Below are 27,250 nucleotides of genomic sequence, written 5' to 3' on the forward strand. Positions count from 1 at the left end.
TGTGTATACTTGGGATGGGTACTGATCTGCTGCCCAAGGCTCAATAGGTTCCCTAGGCCTCCTCACTGACACCCAATATACTCACAGATTTATGTACTATAAGTCACTGTGATTGTGCTAACAGGGCCAAATGTCTGATACTGACAAGTATGGCCCATTATCTTAAAATATTTGTTGCCAATTCTTCTAAGTCCCAGCATCCTGAAATATTTACTGTTGATCTTCATGAGTAAGTTTGTTGAGCCCCAAAACTAGCCCAAAGAATCCTAAGAGTTGTTGAAACTTACACTTTGAACAACAGTAGGAAAGGCACTCCAGAAGAAAGCCCCTATGCGTCCTTAGACGTGGCAGGTGTCAGCCTCCAGATTTATATGTGTTCTTTACCTACATTAATTACACACTATACGTTTCAATTGTGACTTTATTACCAACACTGAAAGATTAGATTTCACATAAAATGAATGATTCAGTTCTTTGGCAAACTCCAATACCTGGCCAATATTTCTGCATGGATAACAGTGTTGGAGCTACATTGTGGCTATTTCTGTTGAAGAGGCTTAGAGTTCACCTCAGGCATCATCACACTTCTGTCCTCCCTCTCTGGTTTGCTTCTTCCTCTTCAGGCCTGTCTTCCCACCCTTAGCTGGCATTTAAGTGTGAAGATCTCTATTTAGACCACTCCTTACAAATATGGAGGAAAGTGAAGCATAGGACACATCAGCTGCTGAGGAGGTTGATTTATCAACACACACATCATTCATTCATGCCTAGAAACCTCACCATTTAAAAAAATAATTAATTGAAACTATTTTAATTGACAAAACCATATGTATTTATGTTGCATGGCATTTTGCTATATTGTGAAGTGGCTACTTCATTTTACTACATCATACTTAGTCATTTATCTATAATGAGAAAATTTTAAGCCTTCAACGATTCGCTTTTAGTGTTTTGTATCCAGAGAAAGGAACACAAGAGACTGGTTACACTGTCAGCGCCCTCTCAGCAACTTTAAGCACACACTATGTCACTTTCGCCTACAACCCTTGTGCAGTATAGTACATCTCTAAAGTGATTACTCGAGCTTGTCATCACTCCTTTGGCTGGTAAAGGACAGGTGACCCGCCTTGTGCCTTTCAGCCCCTGTGAATCATCGTTCTACTCTATTTCTATGATTTCAACTCCCTGGGATTCCACACATAAGTGAGGTCATGCATTCCTTCTATGTTTTTAAACAGTAACCACCTCTGAGGTTCTCATCTTAAAGCCTAAAGATTACCGGGATGTATCAAATGCATGCTCATATGTCTGCAAAATGATTTCTTCCTAGGAGCAGTGAAGTCTTATGGACTCAATGCATTTGAATCTCAGTAACTTTATGGCAGTCATCTTGACATTCAGGGTGACTATGCCTTCCCTCTCCCTCCCACGACTGCGTGCCCCCAGATGTCTTGCTGTGCCTGTCAGTTGGATTGGTGGGAGATGGAATTTCCTGCTGCTTAATCATCAGCCTAGGGCTGAAGAATCCAAGTCACTTATGAATGGACAGGAAATACCTGTACAAAGATTGTGTCTTGGCCGTGTTTATTGAGCAAAACTTCAATAATCAAGACAAATAAAGTGTGCCCTATTAACATTTTAACCTCCCCCCTCCCTCCAGAAAATATTGTGGTTTGCTGTTTATAGTCATCATAATTCCACATGCTCACAATGAATACAGTAACCAATGGGAAAGTGCAGTCTCATTCCTTGCATTCCAGTAGACTGGCATGTCTGCCAAGTATTGACTATTCTAGTATCCACTTGTGGTAGAAAATGAATATGTTTTCCATCTGTGTGTTACTGGATAAGTTATATAAAGGGAAAGTAAGGAGGTAAGACAGGACAGATTACATTTAATATTTAAGTATGCTGTCACTTATCTCATGCGTTAACTATAAAACCAATGTCATCAGTAAATGCTTCAATAATTTTATAATCACACTGCTTTGTTTTCCTAGTTTTTTTCTAAGTACATGGAGACTTTTTTGACTGGTTTGTCTTTTTTAAAAATCACAGTCAATCTTGTCAGTTCTTTACTGATACAAATGTCATAGCATCAATGTTTTTTTTTTTTAAGTTATAGCATCTTTATTTTTCCTAGAACAATTTTCAACCATATCCAGTTTTATGACCTTCAGGAACAGGTCATTTCCTTCTCCGACCCTGTAATTATGGGTATAAGTATTTGCCTGTGTTGCGATTATGGCTTAGACATTGGCTAATGCCCACCCATTTTCACAAAGAACAGACAGTACTTTTTCTCTGGTTTTATTTATTTAACTGATTGCTGCTCTTTCCTGAGGAGTGGTACAGTATAAAAAACGGTCAAAGTTCAGGCAAGTTACATTATTTATCCAGAATTTCTTAAGCACTCCCATCTCTTAGCCATTGTGGATGTAGAGATAAGACACAAGTTGTAAGTACTCAACTTTATTGTTATTCTTTTCTAGAGGTTTGTGGGTTTTCGTTCTCACCTCTAAAATTTTGCTTCTCATCACTAAGGCCCCATTTCTCTCTAATTCCCATTCCCTTTTATAAATAACTATATAATATATTACAGTCTTGACTTTCACAGGTCTGACGTTCAATTACTGGTTCTTAGTTCCATGCACAGTCAATTACTGAACTCACCATTATTAGATTAGTAGGTCATTTTTAACTGAAATATAATTGCTTTATCATGACATCACATTTTTCTTTGGGGGTGCTCAAACTCATTATGGGCATAAGTGATCTTCAGAAATAATTGCACATACAAAATAATAATAGAAGCATCATAAAATACAACTAAAAAGCACAAAGGACCTGAGTTTGGATTCTGGCACCCACCTAAAAAGCCTGTAATCCCAGCAGTGAAGAAGCTGGGACAGGAGTCTCTGGGGCACACTAACTAAGTAGTGTAGTGAAATCAGAGAATTCCAGGTTGAATGAGGGAGTCCACATTAAAAGATAAGATGGAAAGCGATCAAGGAAGCTACCTGGCATCAACTTCAAACTCATGTGCACATGGTTATATACATGAACATACACACACAATACAGCACAAAAGGGGAAAATATGAAAGAAAAATCATAAAATAATTTTATAATCCATTTACCTATGAAAAATTAGGAAATTCATCTTAGTAACAAATGAGACACCTGGAGAGGATTGTATTTTTTCTGAATTTTTCAACTTACTGTACTATTAGTAAAACTATTAATTAGGATGAGAGATATGCTGCTGTGTGCACATCAATGAGTTCTAGCATAACTTGTATAAATGGAGTGATTCCTTTTAGTAGCCTGCTGGGAGAGGAGCAGTGGAAAGAGGAGGCCACAGCCTTTGAAGATGTTTTTTTTTTGTTGTTGTTTTTCAATTGCCCTTTTTTCTTTTTTGAGACAAGATCCCTAACTGATGCTGTGCTGAAAGTCCCTATCTATCCAGGATAAGCTCGATGTAATCCTCCTGTCTCCATCACCCAAGTGCCAGGATGCGCTCTGCTGTACCAGTTTCATGCAGTGGAACTGAACTGCAAGGCATCATGGGTTCTTGTCTGGCACTCTACCGACTGAGCTGTATGCCCAGCCCTAACGAATCATTTTCATGATATTTTTAAAAAATGAATAAAATGTGACTCCAAATTTTGCTGTTAGATAATAAGCTTTAAATACCTTTAGTAGACTCGAAAGCCAGACAACACACAGAGATCACACAAGCATCCTTGATGATTGATAGGTCTCTGTCCCGAAAGACCAGTTTGCCTCTTTTTCCAGTCTCCAGTTGGTAAATCTGTAAGCCTAGAATACTAGGTAATGAAAACTCAAATGAATTAGAAATGAAAATTTTGTGTATGTTTAGGGCACCTACTTTTTATTTGAGGTGGTCTCTTGAGATGTTCACCACACTAGCCTTGAATTCCTGCACTGAAGTCGTCCTCCTGCCTCAACTTCCTGAGTAGGTAAACCTACAATGGCATTTCCCCATAGCCAGAAATACTTTTTTGTATTTCGTGTATTTGCTTACATCGTACCAGGTATTTGTAATATGAGATTTCCTTTGCCAGTGTGATTTTCTTCTAATTAAAAATGTCACTTGTTTTTATCCCATGTGCACTAAAAATATTCAGATGTAATTTCTATTGCTCCGTGAGATCATAATACGATGGTATCTATTCAGTATTTATACAACACCAGCAATGTGATAAACTTGACCTTCCCCTAGAAAGAACAACTAATGAAAATATTCAGAAGCAAATGTTTACAATCTCCCCTGAGAGGAAGCCACAGATTGAAATGAATCTGATAAAATGGTCAAGTGCTTGTTCTAAATCATGGCTCCTCTGACATCTCTCCATATTCCCACCTCTGAGTTCCTAGATATACTGGAGTGGAAATGGAGTTAGCCTAAGAACTTCTTTCCCACAACACTGTCCCTTATCTCTCTTTGTCTTGGAGAGATACCATATCACTTTCTGAAGCCTTCAAGGAGCCCTGGACTGCCAGCATTGTGTGTAATCTGAGACCTAGGGGAACCTCAACCAAGTCTCCACTGTGCTGTGTTACAATAGCTGAGGTTTCTCCAGTCACACGCGTTGGAAAGGCTTGTTAGTTTTCAGAAGTCCTTTCTAAAAACGTAGACGCCTATAGAAGTGAGGTTCTGGAAAAAGTGGACATGCTCAAGGGGCAGAAAGCTCTCAAGATAAGTTCTCCCTCTGTCGCCTCCCTCGCTCAACTTTGCCACATCACATGCCTTTCCCAGGGTACATGCTTGCTTAGATTTTCAGTCTTCAAAACCGCCCCTCCCTATCTCTGTTTCCTTGCACAACCAGGCTTCCTCCTGTTGCGTTCGCTCTCCAAAACTCTGCAGTCTGACTTTCATTGTTCCCACGAGACGGACACCAATTCCTGTGCAGTGGAGTTAAAGGTCTTTTCAGTCTTTATCACTTCAACCTTCCAGTTCCCCTCATTGTTGCCACACCCTCCATTCAACGTTCCTTGCTTAAACTCCATGAAACCTTGACTGAGAGCTGCTTTTCTCTCCCCAAATCTCCGCATTGGAAACTTAAATGTAGCAATAGCTGAAGTTCAATTCGTTCTCTTCTTGAACCCATACTCCGGTGAACTCAAACTCACTGGTACCTTTTGTTGACTAGTCCCTGTACAGAAAGACAGATTCTCACCTGTGAATGATAGATGTCCTACAGGCAAATGGCTTCCCTTGCCACACATAACAGAAGATAAATCTATGCTCTTTCTGTTTCCTTTCTCCATTTATGATGTCCTCATGCCCAGTTTCTCAAGTTGGAATTCAATTCTTCCCTTTCTCTTCCTCTTTCCAATTAGTCTTCTTTCACAATTTGTCTTCTGTCTTCATGTTCCTTGTGCCCATCTCATTGAGTCTGTCTTCTTGAGACTCGGGATGTCAAACCTGAATGATTAATGTTATTTGAACTTCTTGCGTCTCCCCACACCAAAAGTTGTTATTTTCAAACTGTAGCCTATAGTTTTACCAAGTGCCCTTTCATTTATTCCAATTGCTTAGAAAAGAGCTTTGACTACATTTAGCTGTCATTCATAATGTGGTTAGTTCATTCATAGTTTCCTTAGCGAAGCTTGAGCATGCAACCTCTGGGTATGGGATTCAGCATCAGGAGAAGGTCTCGGAGGCTCATTGTCCCCACTGTTTGTATTCTAGAAGGCCTTCTGCAGGCCGCACTGATGTTTACCGGATCATCCCCATACTTTTCTGTGATTACTCTAATACTCTGGTGTCAACTCTGTTTGGTCCCAGACTTTTCAATACTGCATAGGCACATGTTTCAGAAATCCTGTCTTGTTGCCTCAGAGCTCTTGCAACCTCAGTGCCTATGTGTCATATTTCTTGTCACCAAGCTAATGACACAGCTTCCTGTTGGCCACCACCACTGTCAAAACTCTTCACTAGGCTCTTGGACATATGTTAGTGAAGCTAGCTTTCACTGGCCTCTCTGAAAGTAGACACGGCAGCAGAAAACTTTCCGTCCCCCACATCTCATAAACTGTAGGTAAAGTGTCTGTATTTGTTGCCGGAATCCCTGAAGTAGGTTTTTGTTTTGTTTTGCCAACAAATGTCACACCACAGACCTTCCTGAAGGTCTAATGTACCTGAATTCTTTCCGTGAGCCAAGAGCTTGAGACATCTAAGAAGGAGGAAACCATATACATCCCTAGGTGCCACTAAACTGTTGAGATGTTTTCTGCTTGTGTCTGTCACTTACCTAATTAGACATAATTTGTGAGCTCATGTACCCGCTCCGCCTTCACATATTGTTCCCATGGGAAACTTGGACAAATGTGTAAACATTAGCATGAGTACACCACTACACCAATGTCTTTCAAAATTAGATAAATAGCATGTATGATGTATGTATAATGTATATTAATTATATCTTTGTTCAAATGCCCTATTATATGCAATAAGTTTAGCCCATAATTAGTACAGGAAGATTCAGAACAACAGAGAGCACCTGATAGTTCTGCTTGAAAGAAATCAGCTCAGTGTCTGTGTCCTGCTGGGGAATCAGTGACAGCTTGAAGTTGAACGAAACAGGGCTGACTTGAAATCACAGAAAGATTTTTCTGGAATTGCAGAGTACAGACATGAACAAAAAAAATCTGCATTTTGTGTGTAATTCATAATATCCAAGTTCTGTGTTGAAATGTACCCTGAATATTTTTTTTACATGAATTGCTACCTGAGTCTCATAGTTAATTATTCAAAAAGGCCCCAAGTGTTTTTTTTATACCAACTTAAAGGAACAATCACTCTCCTTTCATGTGTGAATGGTTGAAAACCAGGGCTGAAGATATGGAAGGTGGTGTTAGTTCTTCAGTTTTGTGTTTGAGGAAACTAAGGTAACCTCACAAGACATTTCGTGTTGTAGCACTGTCAGTCAACTCTCAGAACATTGTTTCTACCTTACCAATTACATGGTTCATAATATTGACTTTTTGGATAACATCAGCAAATCACAAGTTAAATTTGCATATGCTTCTGTGTTGACCTAGGTTCCTACCTGATCCCGCTCCCGGCAGCTGAGCTGACGAACTGTTCAGATCTGGGGTCTCTCTGTCAAGGTAGGGAGCAGAATTCGTCTTCCCGAGACCTTTTATGTTCCTAGGCTTGCTGTTTGGGATGATTTAGTTGTTGCTGCTTTTTTTTTAACTTTCACCTGGAAACACAGAAACAGGAAAACAGAATGTCTGGGTGTGTTTTAGCGATGTGGATGCACAGTACCCAAATAATGTGCTGTCAGGACAGATCAGCCACACTGGCCATATTTCCATAAACCATGGGGTTTCCTAAATGTGAACGGTTATATGCTTCTTAAAAGGATGGGTTTCATCTCTCCCAACATTTCTGCACAAGATTAGTGCAAGTGTCTTGGATATACAGTTGCTCAGTATTTTGAAGAAGTGCTCATATCTGTAAATTGAGGGGAAAGCTTATGTTGAATATTTAGATAAGATTTGAAGATGAAGTCATGAGACAATTTATATTATGTCATATAACTTGAGTCTTGAAAATAGTTGAAGTAAACAAATATTAATATTACTATGTTAATTATTTTGGTGCTTAATGATTACATTGTAGATAAAATTGTTTTATGTACTAAGTAGTTGCATGTTAATAATATAGTTATGTATGTATGCAAAATGTAGCAAAAATAATAATATGAATGTGTTTCCTAAATTTATCCTTACTCCTAAATTTTTGTGACCGGTTTTCATCCATTGCCATGCTAAATCCCCCTATAAAAAGTAGCATCTTCTATGCTCCACATGAGAATCAAGGGCATGCCTTTGCATAGAAGGTGGCTTTGTTAAGGGAATCATGGCACAAAAGTGACAGATTAGAAGTAAGAACAAGCAAGTACAATTTAGGCTCTTAGGAGTCTGAGAGTCAGCCAGACAGGGCCAGGAGGAAACTGACTATTCTTGGATTTCCCTTCGAAGATAACATGAATATTATTACTAATCAATTTCCTATGAAAATTACATTGTTTGTTTTTTCATGAACTCCATGCAGTTATGAAATAGATGTATAAAAATATAACAGAAGACCTTTGTCCAAAAGTTTTACACATTCATTAATTTTTATCATTTTAATATCATTATCTAAAGTACTCATTCTGTGGACCAAAGGAGAAGCTCAGCTTTCTCTTCATTTAGTCCCTGTTTTGTCCTTAAGGAACAAAGACAATCTCATGATGCATTCGCATTAAGATGAACACAGTTGTTCACAACTTAAAAATTTATTTCCATTGTTAAGTTTTCATATTATTCTAGAATGGAAAACCATTGTCAGTACATCAAGAAGTTCAGCATTTTCTCTGGTGCCTTGGGAAGGCAGTCTTCTGGATCAGCCCTTTATTCTTTTATGCTTAAGTAATATTTAATTAAAAAGATATAACAGATAATCATTGTACACATGACTGTGCTCTAACAAAAATGCACCCATAAGATAAACTGAAGGACCCATATGTGCTTGCTTAATTTTCTTCCTACAGAGGTGTACAATCTCCAGGAAAGAAGCTGTTGAAACACTGCAGGAGGGTTTCTTGTTTATGCATTATAAAGTCAGACAAACAGCTCAGACATACGACTTAGAGAGTAGCTTCGTTTAAGGATTGACCTTATGGAATACTTCTCACCCAGCAGTGTTTGTGAAGCTTCTGGGGCTTCTAAATGATTGACTGAGTCCACGCACACCATTCCCTTGTTTTTCCTTCTCATTTATCTTTTCAAGGAGAGATACATGTTATTTTTGCTATTTTATTTCTCTAGTCTCTGCGTATCAGTCCAGACTGACTTAGTTTGGGCAACTTCTAAAGTGTAAATCTATGCAGATTGCCCACTTTTAGCTTTCTTTAAAGAGTCTCTGGGAACTAGTTTCTGGAAAGAGTTAGTAATTTCCCATGTGATTACCAGCCTGTTGATAGCAGATGTGGTGTAGAACCCAACTGTGTTTTCTCCAGTTGCTCCGTGCCATCTCTAAACCCTTGTGTAACGTAGTACCAAAGCCATGCAAACTGATTCTTAATGTACCATAGAAAGCTTTACTTTGTTTTATGCATTGTAAGCTTTAGTCTATTGTATTAGCAGCATGAAATAGTTGCAACTCTGTTATGCACTTTCATATATTAGCTGTAGATTGCTTATCTGTATTAACTGTTTTATGCCCTTGTAAAATTGCATCTTTCTCGTCTTTATTACCAGCTACTGTAAGCCCTCCTAGTACTACACCACCCACTGTCACCACTAATATCCCTGTTACTAACAGAGTCCGTAAACAAAAGAATGGTAAGATTCGTTTGGTAAGATCCTATGTTTAGTATGTCTAGAGTATGTGAAATAGTATTCTGAGAGTGGAAATACAGACTGTGCCAGCAAAGTTCTATGATTGACAACACTTGGTTCATTAGCACATTTTAAGACCAGTAAAACAAATATCATTGTGTCTTGAGTCCCAGTTGAACCAATAACTCTGAGCACTTCTTTTCACCACTTTGAGTTATTTTTTTCAAAGAAAGGTTTAAGAAAAAGTAATTAATTGAAAAGAATTAATTTCCATTATGATACATCCGAGAAGGGAAAGAAGTGCTTTCCTTTTAATGGTGTTTTGTCAAACTACAACAACTGAGAAACGTTTCTGTTTGTTTGAGAAATAGGATTTCTCTGTGCAATCCAGGCAGCAGGCTGGACAGTACTTAGAGTACCACCTGGGGAAACGGGATTTTTAGAGGATGACACGCTGTGTCAGAAACCTGATTCTTGGCATTAGTTTTTTGTGGAAGTCAACTTTGTGTTTAAACATTTATGCAATCTATATCAGTGGCCATGGTAACAATTTGCACATTTTATCACTTTCACTTCCTGAAGAACACTGGTTAGGATGTGATATCAGTCAGGTCACCAATCAGTTTGGGGGTGGTTTTGCTGTACCGGGGTTTGAATCCAGAGTTCCACACATTAGGCACAGGCCCTAACTCTGAGCTCCACTTGAAGCCCCAATTTTAAATGTTAAAATTTCAAGTAATTTCTGCATTCCCTGCCCTTTTCCTCCACTTAAGTCTTTATGTTAGTACAAATCATAATGTCCAATTATGGCAGTTATTTCGTGTAAGAAACCAGTAGAAGGAAAGCCAGATGGCTCAATTCTTTATTTAATTCTGCCACACATATGGATCATATACATAGCCATTTGCAATTTGAAGTTAGTAGTTTCAGTTTCTTGTAAAAAAGACACGTTCCAATCAATTGAGTGACTATCGCCTACAACACAGTAGTATTCTCAAATCTGAGATACTAGAAGCAAAGGAGTTTTATAAAATCCAGTCCTGTAGCCTGCAGGGGCAAGCATCTGTAAAGTATCATCGGAGCACCCCCCCAAAAAAACCAGGGAAACATAAACCCACATAGTTCACTGCTTTTGTTTTATTTTCCTTATAGCTTCAGAGGTTACATCAACTTCCTCTGTAAGAACATTTACACTGGAAGTATGGAATATTTGACATGAAACATAGATATAAATTTCATTAGGGTTATAAAGACATCGATTCAAGGAAGTGTTTATGGTTATTCTGCTAGTTTCACCACAGAGATTTATGATTCCATCACAACCGCTTCCCCCACCCCCATGCCAGGCAAACAGCAACAGTGTAAGTTTCCATATTGCACATGGACTCCTGCCATCAGATGGGAATATTATAATTCTAACTAAGCATTTCCCTCTTTGTATGCGCATACAAAGAGCCTCTGTGGCATTCTGCCTTCAGAACTGGCACACCCTCTGCTGCCCAAGAATGTGGACATGGGTACTCCGGAGCCCTCCACTTGGGGGAGTGGGGCTGCATTCACTGAGTCTTGTAGTTTCTAACACTGTTGAAGAGAGTCTTGTTCAGGCTATCCGTCTCTGCGTCATAACCTTCACTGGCGTTTCAACAAAGGCAAATATTAGTGCCAGTTAAAACCGGTTTATCTCCAGCACGTTACTAAAGAAGAATCTAATTCAGATGACTGTTGTGATGGACATATAATTTTAACTATTAAAATATTAGGTCACCTTGTGGTGGAAATCATCTCAAAATTTTGTGCTCCAATTATTTATTTAATCAGTAAATTTTATCATATGCTCAAACTATGTGCTTTTCATACAACGACTGACTCTGTCTTTATCTGCGTTCACATGGGATTTCACTATTATATAATGAAACCACAACTACAGAAAGGAAAACCTAAACTAAGTATAATGCCACAGTGTTCCACAAGTATCTCTTATATGCTACTGGATTTCTGAAGGCTTACAGCTTGAGCCTTTCATTATCTTTTCTAAAAAGTAAGTAACAATGTGTTACAAACAAAAATATTCAAATAAAGTTTTTCCATTTGTTCAAATTTAAAATAATTCATATTATTTTTCTCTATAAATAAATCACAATTATGTCATATCTCTGACCCTCTAATGTCATTCACATACCATCAACAATTTCTTATTCTTTGAGAAACTGGTACAGTAAGTATTCTCAGGCTGTCATCTGATATATTAAAAAATCCTGTTTTCCTATTGTCGGAAAGATAGGGACAGTTGTCATCTCTATTATCTGCCTCATCCAGTTCCCTTAACTCTGGGCTGTCAGAATACTGGGTTCATCAATAGTGTGTACAATGTAGGAAAAGAGAGACCTGGATCACTTGATGGTCATATATTCTGCCTCACAATACCAACCAAATTGGTTCTAATTGTCATGAAATGTCCTTATTTTTCTTTGTGAATCTTCTTTCACTGTTTTAAATAGAATTTGCAACCCATACTTCATATTATATACCAAGAGCATCATCTTTTAGGCAACTTTCCACAGGTAGTTCAGAATGTTATAGATTTCTAGGTATTCCCACAAATAATGAATCTGTCCAATCTCCTTGACCTTCCCCAAAGTGCTCCTGGAATAATGATTATTTCCATTCCTAATGATATTGTCTGTGCTTGAATAAACACCCACCCTACTAAATAGCGAACTTCTGTGATGTAGGCATAAGCAACCCAACTAAGGAATTAGCTCCTCATTATTGTTCTGAAAATTCAGTTCAAGTGCAAATTGCAGTGTTCCTTCCAATTTTTCAGATGTGTTTAGGTAGTCAAATCACAAATTCACTTGCAGGACCTTTGTGTGGGTTCAGCCGTCATTGTAGATTTGTATGTCAGATGTTTTAAAGAAATTGGACTTGTAAGGGCCTGCAGGTTGCCATTCATGGTATAAATGCAATCAGCATAATCGCTTCATTGTCAATTTGGAGGAATAATGTGAAATCTAAACAGTGTGTAAGTTAGATTTTAATTTATTTTTCAAATAAATGCATTCAATTTCACCATCTCAATCCCACATTTGATAACTTGGGAGATAACTTTTGTATTACTGAGGAAACTTAGATGGTTAACTGGAGGCCTACTGTGTGAAACCCTGATTAATACAATATCTGCAACAGCTCTTTGAAGTTTCATATGGCTGGAAGAGTTACTTGACAGAAAAGTAGGTATATACATACATATTTAGTCTGTTTCTTCCTTCTGTCTTCCTCCTCTTCCTGGTAAAGTATATCAGACGGTCTTCTGTCCTGTATGATATTGTTAGAACAATGCACACCTCTTTTGAAGTCATGGGGATGCATGAAGATTTGCGGATGTATTTGACACTAGAATGTCATTTTCTATCTATAGGAGCTGACTTGCTGCTCTGATAACACAGGGGAGCCGGTTTGTGCTTCTTAATGACATTTCCCCAGTAACAATTAATTTCTCAATAAAAAATCCCTGTCACCAGCCCATCAGTAGACACTCATGTTTTTTATTCCTTGGTTCCTTTCCTGTGTATCACATAATTATCTTTAGAATACATAATCAAAAGTTTTAAATAAATAACAAACAGGCCCCACTAAGTTTTTAGCTAAGTTTGTAATTCTGTGATTTCTGAGCAGAAACTATTTGCTGATTCTTCATAACACAAGGGAATCTGTAATATGAGACATTAGTTTGCTTGAGGTATTAATCTAATTGTAATTTTCATAAGCAATGAAAGAGTACTAAGATTATTGGATGCTGAATAATTCATTTTATGAAAACAATGAATTAAAGGAAAAAGTGAGACAGGAAAGGTTTAAAATAGAAAGAAACTGGGTTAAATACTTGGATGTTTCCATAAAATTTCAGAAATGTCAGTATTGTAATATTGATGTTTTGTGTTTTCAAGCTAAGAAAAAAACTTATCTTTAGTGCTCCATCTAGTGGTAGCTTTTAGAAACACTACAAGCATCCCTGACTGTCAGACTATCCTTGCATATTGCGACATTGCACTCTGAAGCTTGGATTTCCTCTAAGTCCCTCAGCTGGTCCATGATTTCATGTGAGGGAACCTACAGTGTAGGATTTTTAAAATTTGAAGTATTATCATCTTTCTTACATGTATTACAATATACTTTGAGGAAATAGAAAATTCAAAATCATTAAAACAGTAAGGAATTTTAGAAATTGAAATAAGCTTGTCTGTATAAGCTCACTGGTCTTTGAATTTATTTTTGGGTATTTGTATATGATAAGGTATACATTTCTATTTCACACGAGACTTACAGGACTGGGATTTGCATTTTTGGTATAGCTGGGACTTTTCCACAGACATGCTTTCCTATATAGTACTGCTTCTCCCAAATTTTCATTGAATGTACTCCTCAGCATTGCTTAATTATATATTTACAGATAACTTTATGCTTTTTACTCAAGACTTCCCTAAAATGCATGGGTAAATATGGCTAACAATAATAGACATCAATACCCCCCTTCTCTTTAACTCAATTTTAAAGGGTGATTTTTGAGTCTGTTACTTTGAGTCACATGCCATGTGGCACATAGTCAGCTCCTGTCATCCAACAAAACCTTTCTGATGAGTTCATCTTCCATGAGCACAAAAAGACAACTACTTTAAAGAACCACTAAGAGAAAAAAATAAAAACTTCTTTTCAGAATATGGTTTTCTATATAAAGCCAACTAAATCAATTGAAATTCTAGCTGTGACTATTAGCCTCCTCCCATATTTGGTAAAGGGGCTATACTTAGAAATTTAAAAGGAAAAATTTGGTCAAATCCCACCCAATACTTCAACTTAGAAGTGCATGCTTCCCTGAGAAGAAGCAAAACAGGGTGGGAGGGAAGGTTCACCGGAGAGGGGACATGTGCATGCTTGTTCATTTCCGGTATCAATCTTGCCAAGGATTCCAATCACTTAATACTTCACATTCTCAACCTACCATTTTTAACCACAAACAAAACAGCATAATTCCTTATTAACAAAAAAAATCAAACTTCACATGGAAGAACTATCACTTTATCAACCTAAGGTACCAAATCTATAGAATTAGTGAAGTAGCTTGCAAATATTAAAATGATCATAGCCGAGTGATTAATTTAGAAGCAATGAAAATATTTCTGAGTAAACTAATCAATAGCTCCTTCTAAGTAGCTGCAAGAATAATTTTAACATCAAAATTGGCCAAAATTTCCTGTGCCTATGTGTCTTTAAACATATGTGAAATAATGTGGCTATGAATTTGCATTGTTTGTTCCGATTGTGAAATGTAATTAACTATTAATCCTATTTCCAATGCGCAGACGGGATACTGTATAGAATATCTGTTGTGATTCACAACGACCTTAATCACCCTGAAGTGAAGGTGCAGAGCAAGGTAGCAGAATGGGTAAGTGAATTTATCCCATTGACTCTTGCTTTAAAACAGATGGGAAAGACAATGAAGGAAACCCTAGCTCTTATTGCTGCACAGACAATTCTCATTATAAACATATGAATAGGGTGCTAGAGAAGTGGTTCAGTGGGTTAAGAGTGCATACTGCTCTTCCAGACCATCCAATTGCGGTTCCCAGCATCCATATCTGGCAGCTCGCAACTGTCTACAACTCCAGACTCCAGGGGACTCTAATGCCCTCTTCTGGTCTCTTTGGGCACAGCACTCACGTGTGCCTACCCTTCACATAGACACGTAATTACATACACGTAATTACATACATGTAATTAAAAGCAAAACTGAAAATGTTAAAAAGTATATGACTAAACAGGAACAAGGTCTTGTGTCTATACACAGGAGGAGAGATGTATTTGGACACAGGACACAAAGCTGACCCTGATAGTCTCCTTGGATTGAAACAGGGACGTGTGCTCAGTGACCACATGGAGAACAAGCTGTGGAGACAGGATGACTTCTTGCATCCCATTGTCTTCCCACAGTGTTCTTTTAATTTGCTTTTACATGCAGAATGATTTCTAACTATTAAATTACTTCGTTTCATTCTCAAGTCATGGCTAGTATGAAATGAACACTAACTGGGGAGCTTGCATTATTTACATCTTGTCCTGTGTGATTTTCATCCCAATGTTATTGTCATAGGAGGCTAAGCTTTATTAGCTACCTTTTGTGATGCAAGCTCCCAAAGAAGGTGCTTGAAAACAGCCTGCGTGAGTTATGTCTCCAATGCCTCTAACCTGAAAACTCCTAATCGGACAGACATCTCAAGTATTTTGAATTAGAGATGATAACCAGTGAAGTCTATGCAAATATTCTAAATCCAGTGAAAAAACCAGAAATCTGAAATGATTTTGGCCCCAGGTACCAAACTTAGATAAAGCATACATAGAAAATAATTATCATTATTTTGACATTGTGTTCTACAATTTGCACTGCATTTTAGCAATGTTTGCAACATTGTAAAAAGATGTGTATGGAATATGACCCAAAGAGGCCTTGGGAAATAGGTTAAAGGTAACAGGATTTGGTGTGGCTGAACCATGGAAATTTGTTGTTTATATTGAGACCCACTGTTAACCACACGAAATTGGTATAGTCCTAATACCACTGAGCTCTATCAAAGATGTATTTTTATACATGTTTTTATGAGATTGCAATTACTGCAAAACATGTTTGAAGGCATCTCAGTACTTATTAAATGCACACTAAGGGAGGTGTCTATTGAAGAACTGGTATACTATGAGCTAGGGAAGAAATGACAATGTTCCCTACCACACTGGCTTAAGTTCCAGTGTGAGATCTGCTGCTGATTAGAAGATGATCCTAAAAAAGCTGTCTCATCTCTCCAAGCTCCCACTTCTTCATAAATAAGAGGGTGGAGTTGGGGTGGGAATGTAGTATCCTCTTCAATGATTAATGTGCAGATGAAAACACGTGGCCTTCACTACATCCTAGGCTCTCTGATTCAGCAACCCTTCCTTTATCTTTCACTCCTGTGGTTCTGCAGCATTTTTCCAAGTTTTTTTTTTTTAACCAATGACAACTCATGGTTTGGAGGGGAGACAACCTTGACTCAGAAAAGAATGTTTTCAAACATTATTGAAGCTCAATCTTTTCCATTGTGTTTTCCAGCTCAATTCAACCTTCCAGAATTGGAACTACACTGTCTACGTGGTTAATATAAGGTAAACGCAATGATTATCTGAGAAATAGAAATGCTTAATTTATCACTCCTTTACTGACTGTATCTGAGTACCATATGTGTATCTGAATCAATATTAGGGCATCTATTCTGCCTTCTCCAGTTTTGCTGTTGAGGAATGCACACAATGGATGTGAATGATAATGGATACATATGTCTTTCTATGACTGGACACAATGGATGAGCTTGATAACAGATACATGTGTCTGTCTTTACAGTTTTCATCGTAGCACAGGGGAGGACAGGATTAAAGTCAAGAGAGACACCATGGATGATGACAAAAGGTAACAACAAAGAAACCTGGAAAGTGTGGTTTTTTTTTTCTTGCTCTGTTAAACAAGTGAAAACAGTGGTCAGAGAAAAACCTTTGAATTGCTTGGTACATTCACATTATTTCTTCAGCGTTAATGCATGTCACCTTTTTCTCATGTCCAAAGCAGAAAAAGAGCAATGTAAGTCTATGAAATGTAAGTCTATGAAAATCCCTGGAGGAGCAGAGCACTTAAGAGGGGTGGGAGAGCATTTCTATGTCTTCAAAATCCATAAGCCCCTCTTCAAAATTCCAAAAAGACCTTCAAAGGGAAGGTTTAGGTAAGAGGCAAAACTCAGTGGTGTAGTGGTAGCACCTGCCTAGGGTTATGAAAATGTAGCCATTGCGTGATAAAATGGTTCATTAGTTAAAAGTACTTCCTGCCAAGCCTAATGACCTGAGTTTGATCCCCAGGACTTACATGGTGGAAGGAGAAAACAGAATCCCACAGGTTGTCTTCTGACCTCCACAGATACATGCACTCACACATGCATGCATGCACATATACTCCTAAACATAATTGAAGATTTTTTTAAACTGAAAATATGGAGTCTGGAGAGATGGCTCAGAGTTAAGAGCAATGGCTACTCTTCCAGAGGTACCAAGTTCAATTCCCAGCAACCACATGTTGGCTCATAACAATCTATTATGAGATCTGATGTCCTCTTCCAGCTTGCAGGCATCCATGCAGAGAGCATACTGTATACATAATAAATAAATCTTTAAAAAACGAAAACACAGCCATGAAGACTATGATGTATTGCTACTCTGAGAAGATGCACACAAAATTGTATTTGAGAGTTGAGCAGATAACTTTATTATTAATTTCCCCTTCTATTTAATATTGGAATATAAGAAAAACAAATGTCTTGAACCTGTCAACTTGTCATATCTATATACATTTAATAAATGGGGTTGCACTGTCTTGTTAGGGGATATTTTTACTCTGACATCGTTGATTTCCTTTGTGATCTGAAAACAGTAACATACTGAGGATAGTAAGTGACCAGACTTTCTCCTCTTCCTAAGAAAATGGTCCTTTCCCACATGTCCTACTACATCACGTTGAGCCTCCAACAGTGGATCCAGTAGCAGCTAGGATCCTCTGTGGGTGCTTTTACTAGCATTTGGGACAAAGCTAATTTGGAGCAAGACCAGTGTTGAGCATCCCATCAGGTTCCTCAAGAGGTTATTGTATTACTGATAACACTAAAATCAGCCACAGTTGGTGTATGTCAGCATCTCACAAGCTCTTGTTTGAAAGACATTTAAATAAATAAAATCTCAATTGCCTGGTATGTCAAACCAGGGAATAGTGTCACAAAAAAGTAGAGGAAGAATGAACCAATTTAACTTGTGGGAAAATCCACTTACTTCGTTTTCCTTTGATATAAATTCTCAGCATTGTCTTTTATTATAGCTTCCCTCTCTTTTTAAAACCTATTCTGTCTGCTCTTATACTCATGAACAAGGCTTTATAGTCTCTCTCCTGGTTTTCCTTCAGGCCACCGTCTACTAGTCCCCCCACCACCTGCCAAATGCTTCCTTTCAATTCAATTTTGCAGTTTAAACATCAGATATTGCTGTTGTAGTCCTCTGTCTAGACAGACAGGGAACCTGAAACCACAGAGGGGCTGACTTAAACCAATGATGAATGCCGATGACAACAAGAGATAGATCTTGCCCACAGTAGAACCATAGGGTAGTTTCTGTTTTCAGATGGGAAAGAAAAACAACAGTGATAAGGCTTGTGAAAACGCAGGCACCTTCTTGAATGGTTGAGTCTGTGTAATGAATACACCCACAATGCTTTGTGCTGATGTTGTCCTGGATGCAGCTGTGGATTCTCAGGAACCAGAATGGCTGCACATTTCTTCCCATAGCCATTTAATTAGAGGACGCCTCATCATATGCATCTAGAAAATGATTAAGGGTTCACCATCCACTATATGTTCGGATCTATACCTGCCTCATCATGTATTATGGTGTATGTATGAGTATTAAGCAGCTGGTCATTTTAGAGGTAAAATGTTTTTTCAGAGTCAATTAGGAGGAGAGCATGCTTTGTTCTTGAGTTGGACAACTACTAACGGGGTATAACCAGCTATGTCACCTAACCTTAAGTAACAAATTCTTAACTTGTTCCTTGTTTCTTAGCACCACTAATGTGCGAGCTCTGTCTTTGCTTCTGTTCTTCTGACTAAATTTCATTGATAGAATAGGTTGTCCTCTATACTTTGAGATCACATGCCTCCACTTCTCTCTGGCACATGAGCAACAACCAGTGTGGATAATAGCGTGAGGTGGGCTGTATTCTTCATTTCTCTTCAGAATGAGGAGAAAATACAAACGCAGTGCTCTCACATAGTAGAGCAACAACAACAAAAAAAACACCTTTGCCTCACGAAATGGCATTATGAGCTTCCGCCTGGATACTGGAATTGCCTTTAGATTTTACTATTGATTAAAGCTGTGATTGTGGTTTAGCTGTAAGTTTTGACAGGGGTTTTCAAATATACGTCTTTGCTTCCCATACAGGTATTTTCAGGGTCACACATTCTAAAACCAATTTACTAGCCAAACTGGGAATGTTCTGAGTATTTATTTTACAAAATCTTCACCATACAAAGTACTTACAGAAGCTCCATCTGCAGGACATGCACCATATTTATAAATAATAACACACAACGCTTTCAAGAGTTCAATATTCAGTTCAACAGCTTTCTTTGAAATTTCAAGTTTTGCCTATAAAGAAATAAAGGAGAATTAACTATACTATATCCCCTTTCAAGTGGATGTTATAAATATTATCATATAACATATGAACTGTTGATACTATATAAATATTTCCGGAAAAAGTGGGTGCTACCACAAAATTCTAAAGAACCATGTTATAAAAATCTATTCCAAGTGAAACAGAGTGAACATTGCAATTTGCACCACAGAAACAAGCCAAGATGCCTTGGTTGAAGAACGGTGTTATAAAAATCTACTCCAGATGAAGCAGAGTGAACATTGTACCACAGATGTACCATGATGCCTTGGTTGATCTTTTCAGTCTCAACATGTCATGGAATCCATGTTCTATTTCTCCCAACCAAAAAAAAAGAAAAAAAAGAAAAAAAAAGTCTGAAAGCAACCTCCGGAACAACACTTCTCTCTGACATCCTTTTCTAGGTTGGTGCTGTGGGCTCTTCTAGTCTATAATGCCACCAATAATGTCAACCTTGATGGAGAAATAATTGAACAGAAGCTTTTAACAAACAACGCATCGCTGGAGGACGGCCTGAGACTGTACACAGTCAATGTGAAGCAGCTAGGTAAGTGAGTTCAGTATGAGTGAATTATATATTCAGAGTTAAACATGCAACAGCCCGGGTAGTCTCCTTTTGTTGTTTGCCTGTGTAAAGTGTGGTTTTTAGTGGTGAAATCTGTTATATGACAGATTGTTAAAAAAATGTGTAACATTGCATAAAAATCTGTTCAGCACCTCTGACTCTAAGGGAGTGAAGGAGGCAGACAGTTTGTATTTTTCCTTTCTCATCCTAAAAGGAGCGAAGGACTGGGATTAACTGACCATCACTGGCTTCTACGTATAGAATTAGAAAGTCATTTATGCGTTTACTAGATCTCTCATGAAATGACTCATGAAGAGAAGTTCATTATTTTAAAGCGTCTCTTTTTGTTGTGTTCTTTGCCCATTAATGATGTCACAGGAATAAGTCAGGATTCTTGAAGTGAAAATCTGTTCTCAGCAGCATACCTTCCCTGTCCTGAGCTCCCATGATTCCTGTACTTTCCCAAGTTCCCATGCTGTCTCATGATCAGATGTGTGCAAACCTCTGCTACCTAATATCTTTAATGATAACCACAAGGCCACCTCCTCTTTAAGGCCTTTCCTGACATCATCTGATGTGATACACACCACCATCGCTGAGTCTCTGCTTCATGTTATTCGGATACCTTGTGTTTCACATACCCCAGAAGAGTATCATCTTCTATTGGACTTATTCTGCATTTGCATGCACATTTTCTTCATGTAATTGCATCATTGGCATGAGACCTTATTTTTTTAAATGCTTAGTCCCTAGCACTTGAGTATTTGATGAATGGATGCATTTTTTTTTCAGAGACAGGGTTTTTGTGTAGCTTTGGAGCCTGTCCTGGAACTCACTTTCTAGACCAGGCCAGCCTTAAACTCACAGAGATCTGCCTGCCTCTTCCACCGAAGTGCTGAAATTAAAGGCCTTTAATCCCAGTGCTCGGGAGGCACCACAGCCCGGCTTAATGGATGCATCTTAATGAATGTCATACATAACAAATGTAATTACTCTGATGTTATTCCATGAATAAAGTCAGAGTCGAATAGGGATTTTAGTAAGAGTTGTGACAAAAGGTTTTGCTGCTCTGCCTCAAGTACACTAAGGAAGCTGACAAGGGAATGTGGGTGCTTTCATTCCCCCAGAGCATGCAAACAACCAAGACCAGATCCAAGTGTGATGAATGCCCACTTGTGTGAGCACCTGCCCACCTCTATCTACTGTGTCAGAGTTAGAGAGACCCTGAGGGAGGTGGGCAAGTGTAAACAGCAGCCACAGTGGTGAGGATTCCTACTCAACAGTACCTGCGACTTCGCAACAGTGTAAGCCTCCTCACGAGCAGGGCTTCTAGTGAGGAGAGAAGTGTAAGCCTCCTCGCGAGCAGGGCTTCTAGTGAGGAGAGAAGTGTAAGCCTCCTCGCGAGCAGGGCTTCTAGTGAGGAGAGAAGTGTAAGCCTCCTCGCGAGCAGGGCTTCTAGTGAGGAGAGAAGTGTAAGCCTCCTCGCGAGCAGGGCTTCTAGTGAGGAGAGAAGTGTAAGCCTCCTCGCGAGCAGGGCTTCTAGTGAGGAGAGAAGTGTAAGCCTCCTCACGAGAAGGGCTTCTAGTGAGGAGAGAAGTGTAAGCCTCCTCGCAAGCAGGGCTTCTAGTGAGGAGAGAAGTGTAAGCCTCCTCGCAAGCAGGGCTTCTAGTGAGGAGAGCTCCCAAGTCTCACGAGCAGGACTTCTAGTGAGGAGTGAGAGCCCCACGTCATACACAAGAGTCTACAAAGAGGCAGTGAGATGAATGGCAGCCAAGATCTGACCACACAACCCCAAGGGACCAACCCCATCTGCCCTCAAAGGCTGGGAAACCTTAAGACAGCCTTTTGTGCACACATGGATACTTAATTTATACTCATTATTTGCTGTTATTTGATGGTGTTTCTTTCGTGATTCTATGAAGGAAGGTCTGTGGCATTTGAAAATGAAAGCTGAAAGCCTCCCAAATTCAAAGGGTGGGTTGGAAAAGTCATTTGAATTTTCAGTTGGGGCTTGCCATGCTTGTTCTCAGAAAGACCAGAAGCTCACTGCTGTGTACTTAGAAGGTTTTGTTGTAGTTGTTGCTACCTTGCTTTGACTTTGACATTTTCAAAAGATAAAATCTGAATTGTTTTTCCCATCACAATCAATTAACGAGAGTATTTTCAAATAAAAAGTGGAACAGTTGGAGAATGAAAGCAGGAGGTAAGCAGGTAGGGCTTGGTTTGTTTTTCTTTTCTCTTCTTTTCTTTTCCAGTAAGCTTGTAGAGAGTTTACACTATGGGAACAGCTAGAAGATGTTCCATAAAATGTTCTAACAACTCAGCAATGAAACTATTCATGCCAGATTTGACCACCCCTGACCCCCCACCCTGAGTTTTAAACAGATTTTTAAATTTTCAGGTATTTTCTCAATTCCTATAATGTTTATGCCCTGAATGAAACGTGTTTCCTAATATTTTAATGGTTTATGTGAATGATCATATTATTTTATTGTTACATTATGTTCTTTTATTTAAGATGGCTTTGTAAGACCTAATAATTTTTATATGAAATATGTTTATTTTTTCCTAATTAAAAAAACTCTAAATATAAAACACTGATATTTTAGTAGTATATTACAGTTACTGAATTCCAAAGGCTGTCATAGGTTTTTATCCCACACCTTTTAACTTCAGATTAGGGGTTAGCCTGTTTCACGTTGACTTTTATTTTCTCCTAGGTATGTGTAGTGCCTTGGAGGATCCAGAGGGCTTTAGTTGGCCAGCCACCTCAGCTTCTGTCTACAAACATCCATGCCCTAACAAGCCTGGCTTTTTCGTGACACGGACATGGTAATTCTTCCCTTGACTTGCAAGCCGCATGTCCAAGCTTACTACATATGTCGCAGCAGTACTCATTCCTTGTGATGATTGGAGAAGCCAGGCAGGAATTACACATTCATTGTTGGTTATAGATGGTTATAGATGAGGGAAGACTATTACCCACAGGGCTGTTCCCCTGTGAGCAGTGTGTTAATTGAGCTCTCTCCAGGAGAAGACTGAGGAAACTGGGAACCAAAGTGTGCCTCCAGAGCAAAGGCTATCGGGGCCAGCTTGGTCTCAGTACATGCACCTAAATTCTCATGACTTCTTACCCATTTGGCAAAGGGGGACTAAAAACCAGATCCAGGTTGGGCAGCCTGTTGACATAGATTGCCAAGACACAGGATTTCCCTGCATGTCTCATAAACCTTCGATGAGACAGTTGCAGGCCTCCGCCAAAGCTCCCTGCATGTCGAGTTCTCCACCCTCTGCCTGGGGCCCAGTTAGTTCTTTGGGAAGGCATTCAGGAACAGAAAGTACCTAAGTGTGAGTCGTCCGTCCGCATCGAGGGCCGTTTGACACTTGGTGGGGAGGAAAGACGGGTGCCTCGAGATTTATGGACTCGAGTTTGAAATGTGGCCCTACCTCTTCCTGGCTCGAGTTCTTGGGAAAATTCCTTGGCTTCTCTAAAATGCATTTCCTCTTTCATAAACTTGGATTGAAATCTGCTTTCCAGAGGTATGTGAAATCAAAATGTGAGTTTTCCGGTAAAGTCTTTAAAGCGGCACTTGACAGTGCACACAAGGTCAGGATGCAGGGTGTAGCTGGTGCGTCCCTTCAAGAGGCTAGCTACTCCCTGGGTTTCCAATAAGGACTTTTATCATCATTTTTAGTCTTCTTTTAAACGCGTATCTAGCTAGCTATCAAAGCAAACCCTGAAGCTTACGAATTGCTTTTGTTCATTGTAATTTCATTGGTGCCATAAACTGAAATGTCGTTGTGTTGTCTGGGAATTCTTGCAGCCTTTCTAATGCAACGTCGACCTTCTGGGGCCCCGTTGATATCTCCAACTGTTCACGTGAGTGAAATTTGCCTTCCATTCCCAAAGACAGAGTGAAGCGACCTCAGCATCGTCAAGGTTTTCATTTTCTGCAGGGGGGTGATGTTCCGTTGTGTGATATTATAATTAGAGTCAGGCAAATGAATCTCACATAGTTTAGGTAGAAAATATACTCTCAGGCATTTTAAATTTCTGCCATATTCATAACCTAGGGAAGCAAAAATGGTAAGAAAATTATGCAGAGGATTTAAAAGTAATGTGTAAACCACTATTTCTATCGATGTTTTTAATATTTATGCATTATTTTTAAATAGGAAACGTATACTCAGTGATTTCAAGTGAACACTGGTCCCTCTGAATCACTTGTATCATACTTAAGAAATCTGTCATTGTGTGTAAAGAAACGTTACCTTATAAAGGCGGTGTGGGGTTTGCATGGGAACCCCACTTCTTGCAGTTGTATAGTAAATTATTCATACTGTCTGTCCCTAGAAATGTCCAAAACACCCAGGCAAATCTAATATTTTTCTTTCTCGCCTTATAGGACAATCAAATGAAGTGGCCAATGAGATATTAGACTTAACTGGTGACGGGCAGAACCTAACCTCAGCCAATATTAACAGCATTGTAGAACAGGTCAAAAGGATCGTGAGCAAAGAAGAAAATATTGATATAGCTCTCGGCTCCACTCTCATGAATATATTTTCTAACATCTTAAGCAGTTCAGATAGTGATTTGCTGGAGTCCTCTTCTGAGTAAGTACAACTGAGACTTAAGCTGCACCCATGTGTTGTGAGAGCACTGCTACCTCTGAATGCCTTGTACCCATACTCCATGATTCATAACTCTAGAAGATGCATAGGTATTTCCCAAGGTCACTGACAAAGTCAACTTTAAAGCTCTCTAATTATTTCAAAAGTATACTTTACAAAGTGATTAGAGTTTTCATCTGGCAGCATATATAAATACCCACCCCATCCCCAACTAGAGCATACCCCAATATATTTTTTATTCTAAAACTTTGGTTATCCAGGTTATCCAGGGTTATTATAACTTGGCCACTTGTCAGTCTACACAAAGCTCTATACATTGTTGCAGCTATGTGAACTTCTAAAATGAAAATGCCTGCTGGGTGTGGAGACACATACCTTTAGTCCTAGCATTCTGGGCAGGGGACAGAGGCAGGGAGATCTCTGAGATCAAGCCAGCCTGGTCTACACAGCAGCAAGTTCCAGGACATGCTCCAAAATTATGCAGAGAGACCCTGTCTTGAAAAACAAAACAAAATGCTTAGGATAGGTAGGACTACTTTATATTTTATAATTCCCCTTGATAGTAGGGCCTTTAATTTCTTCTATTTTCTTTCTTTAAATAATACTTCTTTGATAAATGTATTTGTTAAGCATACTCTTTAGGTTATTTTATCTCTATCACACTAACTGCAAACACTTTCACAGTATCTTCTGGCTTCTCAAATAGGATTAGTGGAAAACAGAACTTCTGATGATTTTAGTTGCTGATTATGCTTAAGAGGATACAGTTCCTGTGTACCCAGTATCAATTATTGGGATTCTGTGTTTTACCAGGTAGCACTGGAGTTTGGGATGGTTTTATGGCTGTGTTCTTATAACATCAGAGAACTAAGGATAATTTATTAGTATTTTGTTATGCGGCAAGTACCTAAAATACAGTGTAATTAACAGTGATGCTATTTTCATTTCTTTAGAGCTTTAAAAACCATTGATGAGCTAGCCTTCAAAATAGACCTGAATAGCACACCACATGTGAATATTGCTACACAGAATTTGGCTCTTGGAGTTTCATCCCTGATGCCAGGGACGGATGCACCTTCAAATTTTAGCATTGGCCTTCCAAGTAATAACGAATCCTATTTCCAGGTAACACACCCATGTTTGTTTTCATTTTAACTAACCAACGACACAGAGAACAAACTTACTGGTTCTTTAATATTAGATACCTCAAGGAAGTTGATCTAAGAGTTGGTAGACAGATCTGAATGTTGGCTAAAATGACATCACCATCCAGAGGAAAAGTAGAAGCACAGAGAGCATATAATTCATGGCCCACATGATGAATGACATCTTCTAAAGGAGGGGAAGATAAAGCAAAATGTTGACACATGGATAGAGACCACAATATTGGAAGTATGGTTTGGGAACCAGTATAAAGAAAGAAAAGTCTTACTAAAGAACTTCAGGCAGGAAGAGACAAGGGAGAAGCTATCTCCTTGTCGCTGCTTCTAAAACTGAACTCCAGTGTCCCAGGGAAGACGTGTTCAGAACAATCCTGGGCCTTGCCATCAGAGTGTCTAAGATGGTTCTGTATAGGACCCTGCCATGTCCAGGTTAATAAAGTGCTCAGATGCTGCTGAGGATCCTATGGTTGAAAATCCACAATGTAAAGGCTTGGCAGTGGCAGGCAGCCAACAAGGCTGGGCAAGCAATCTGGGTCTCTACCAACTCCCTTGGATATGTTAATATCACAGTTCATCCAATAATCTTCAAGTTTCTACTATGCCTCTGGCACTGTTAACAAACAGAGCAAACACAATGAATACAGCACCATTCCTGACCTGGGAAAGTATTCATGGAACATAGATTTATTATTATTATTATTGTTATCATTATTTTTTATTATTATTATTAACTCTCAAGATAGATCGCATTGAACATAGAAAAGATGCAATCTTAAGATACAAATAATACTTTTGTTCTCTTTGGACTAGGGATTGTGATGGGGGTCATTAGGGATTTCATATTTAAACATCACAAGATCCACTGGTCCCAGGCTCATATTAAGCACAGGGAATCTCTATGGCCTGCTTTACAGTTTCAAGAAAAGATGGTATCTGACAGTGTTCATAGGGCTGGCTGTTTTTCTTTCAGTCTGTAGGTCATAAAACAACCAGAGGATTGTCCATCCAGGCTGAGATGTACTGTATAATTCCTCCATTCAAAGTGTGTCACTCTGCCTGTCTCATTTCAAATGAAAGCTATGATGTCAAAACAAAACAAAAACAGCTGTCACCTCTTTGCAGAGGCAACTAACTTCTGCTGTTAAACAAGTTAGTCTATGCCCATAGTCACTGCTTTCTCATGAAGTGTATGGAGAAAACATCAAAGTCTGACACCTCTAAGTCCCACCCT

General features: G+C 38.8%; 1 protein-coding gene across 4 annotated transcripts in view; it reads left to right on the forward strand.

Annotated features, from left to right (window-relative positions):
- Adgrg6 (adhesion G protein-coupled receptor G6) overlaps window positions 1-27,250 on the forward strand; it is a 126,956-nt gene that overhangs the window by 70,194 nt on the left and 29,512 nt on the right. For 3 of the 4 annotated variants that reach the window (XM_040728158.1, XM_013126847.3, XM_040728159.1), the window contains exons 5-14: window positions 7,071-7,139; window positions 9,282-9,365; window positions 14,723-14,808; window positions 16,504-16,556; window positions 16,792-16,857; window positions 20,061-20,203; window positions 22,942-23,053; window positions 24,046-24,101; window positions 24,628-24,838; window positions 25,810-25,981. In XM_040728158.1, coding sequence (XP_040584092.1) covers window positions 7,071-7,139; window positions 9,282-9,365; window positions 14,723-14,808; window positions 16,504-16,556; window positions 16,792-16,857; window positions 20,061-20,203; window positions 22,942-23,053; window positions 24,046-24,101; window positions 24,628-24,838; window positions 25,810-25,981 — 1,052 coding nt within the window. The remainder of the gene's footprint in view (window positions 1-7,070; window positions 7,140-9,281; window positions 9,366-14,722; window positions 14,809-16,503; window positions 16,557-16,791; window positions 16,858-20,060; window positions 20,204-22,941; window positions 23,054-24,045; window positions 24,102-24,627; window positions 24,839-25,809; window positions 25,982-27,250) is intronic. The other variant, XM_021224404.2, reaches the window with a different exon arrangement.

Source organism: Mesocricetus auratus, unplaced genomic scaffold (genome assembly GCF_017639785.1).
Source record: "Mesocricetus auratus isolate SY011 unplaced genomic scaffold, BCM_Maur_2.0 Super-Scaffold_100018, whole genome shotgun sequence".
In the NCBI taxonomy this organism is placed as follows: Eukaryota; Metazoa; Chordata; class Mammalia; order Rodentia; family Cricetidae; genus Mesocricetus; species Mesocricetus auratus.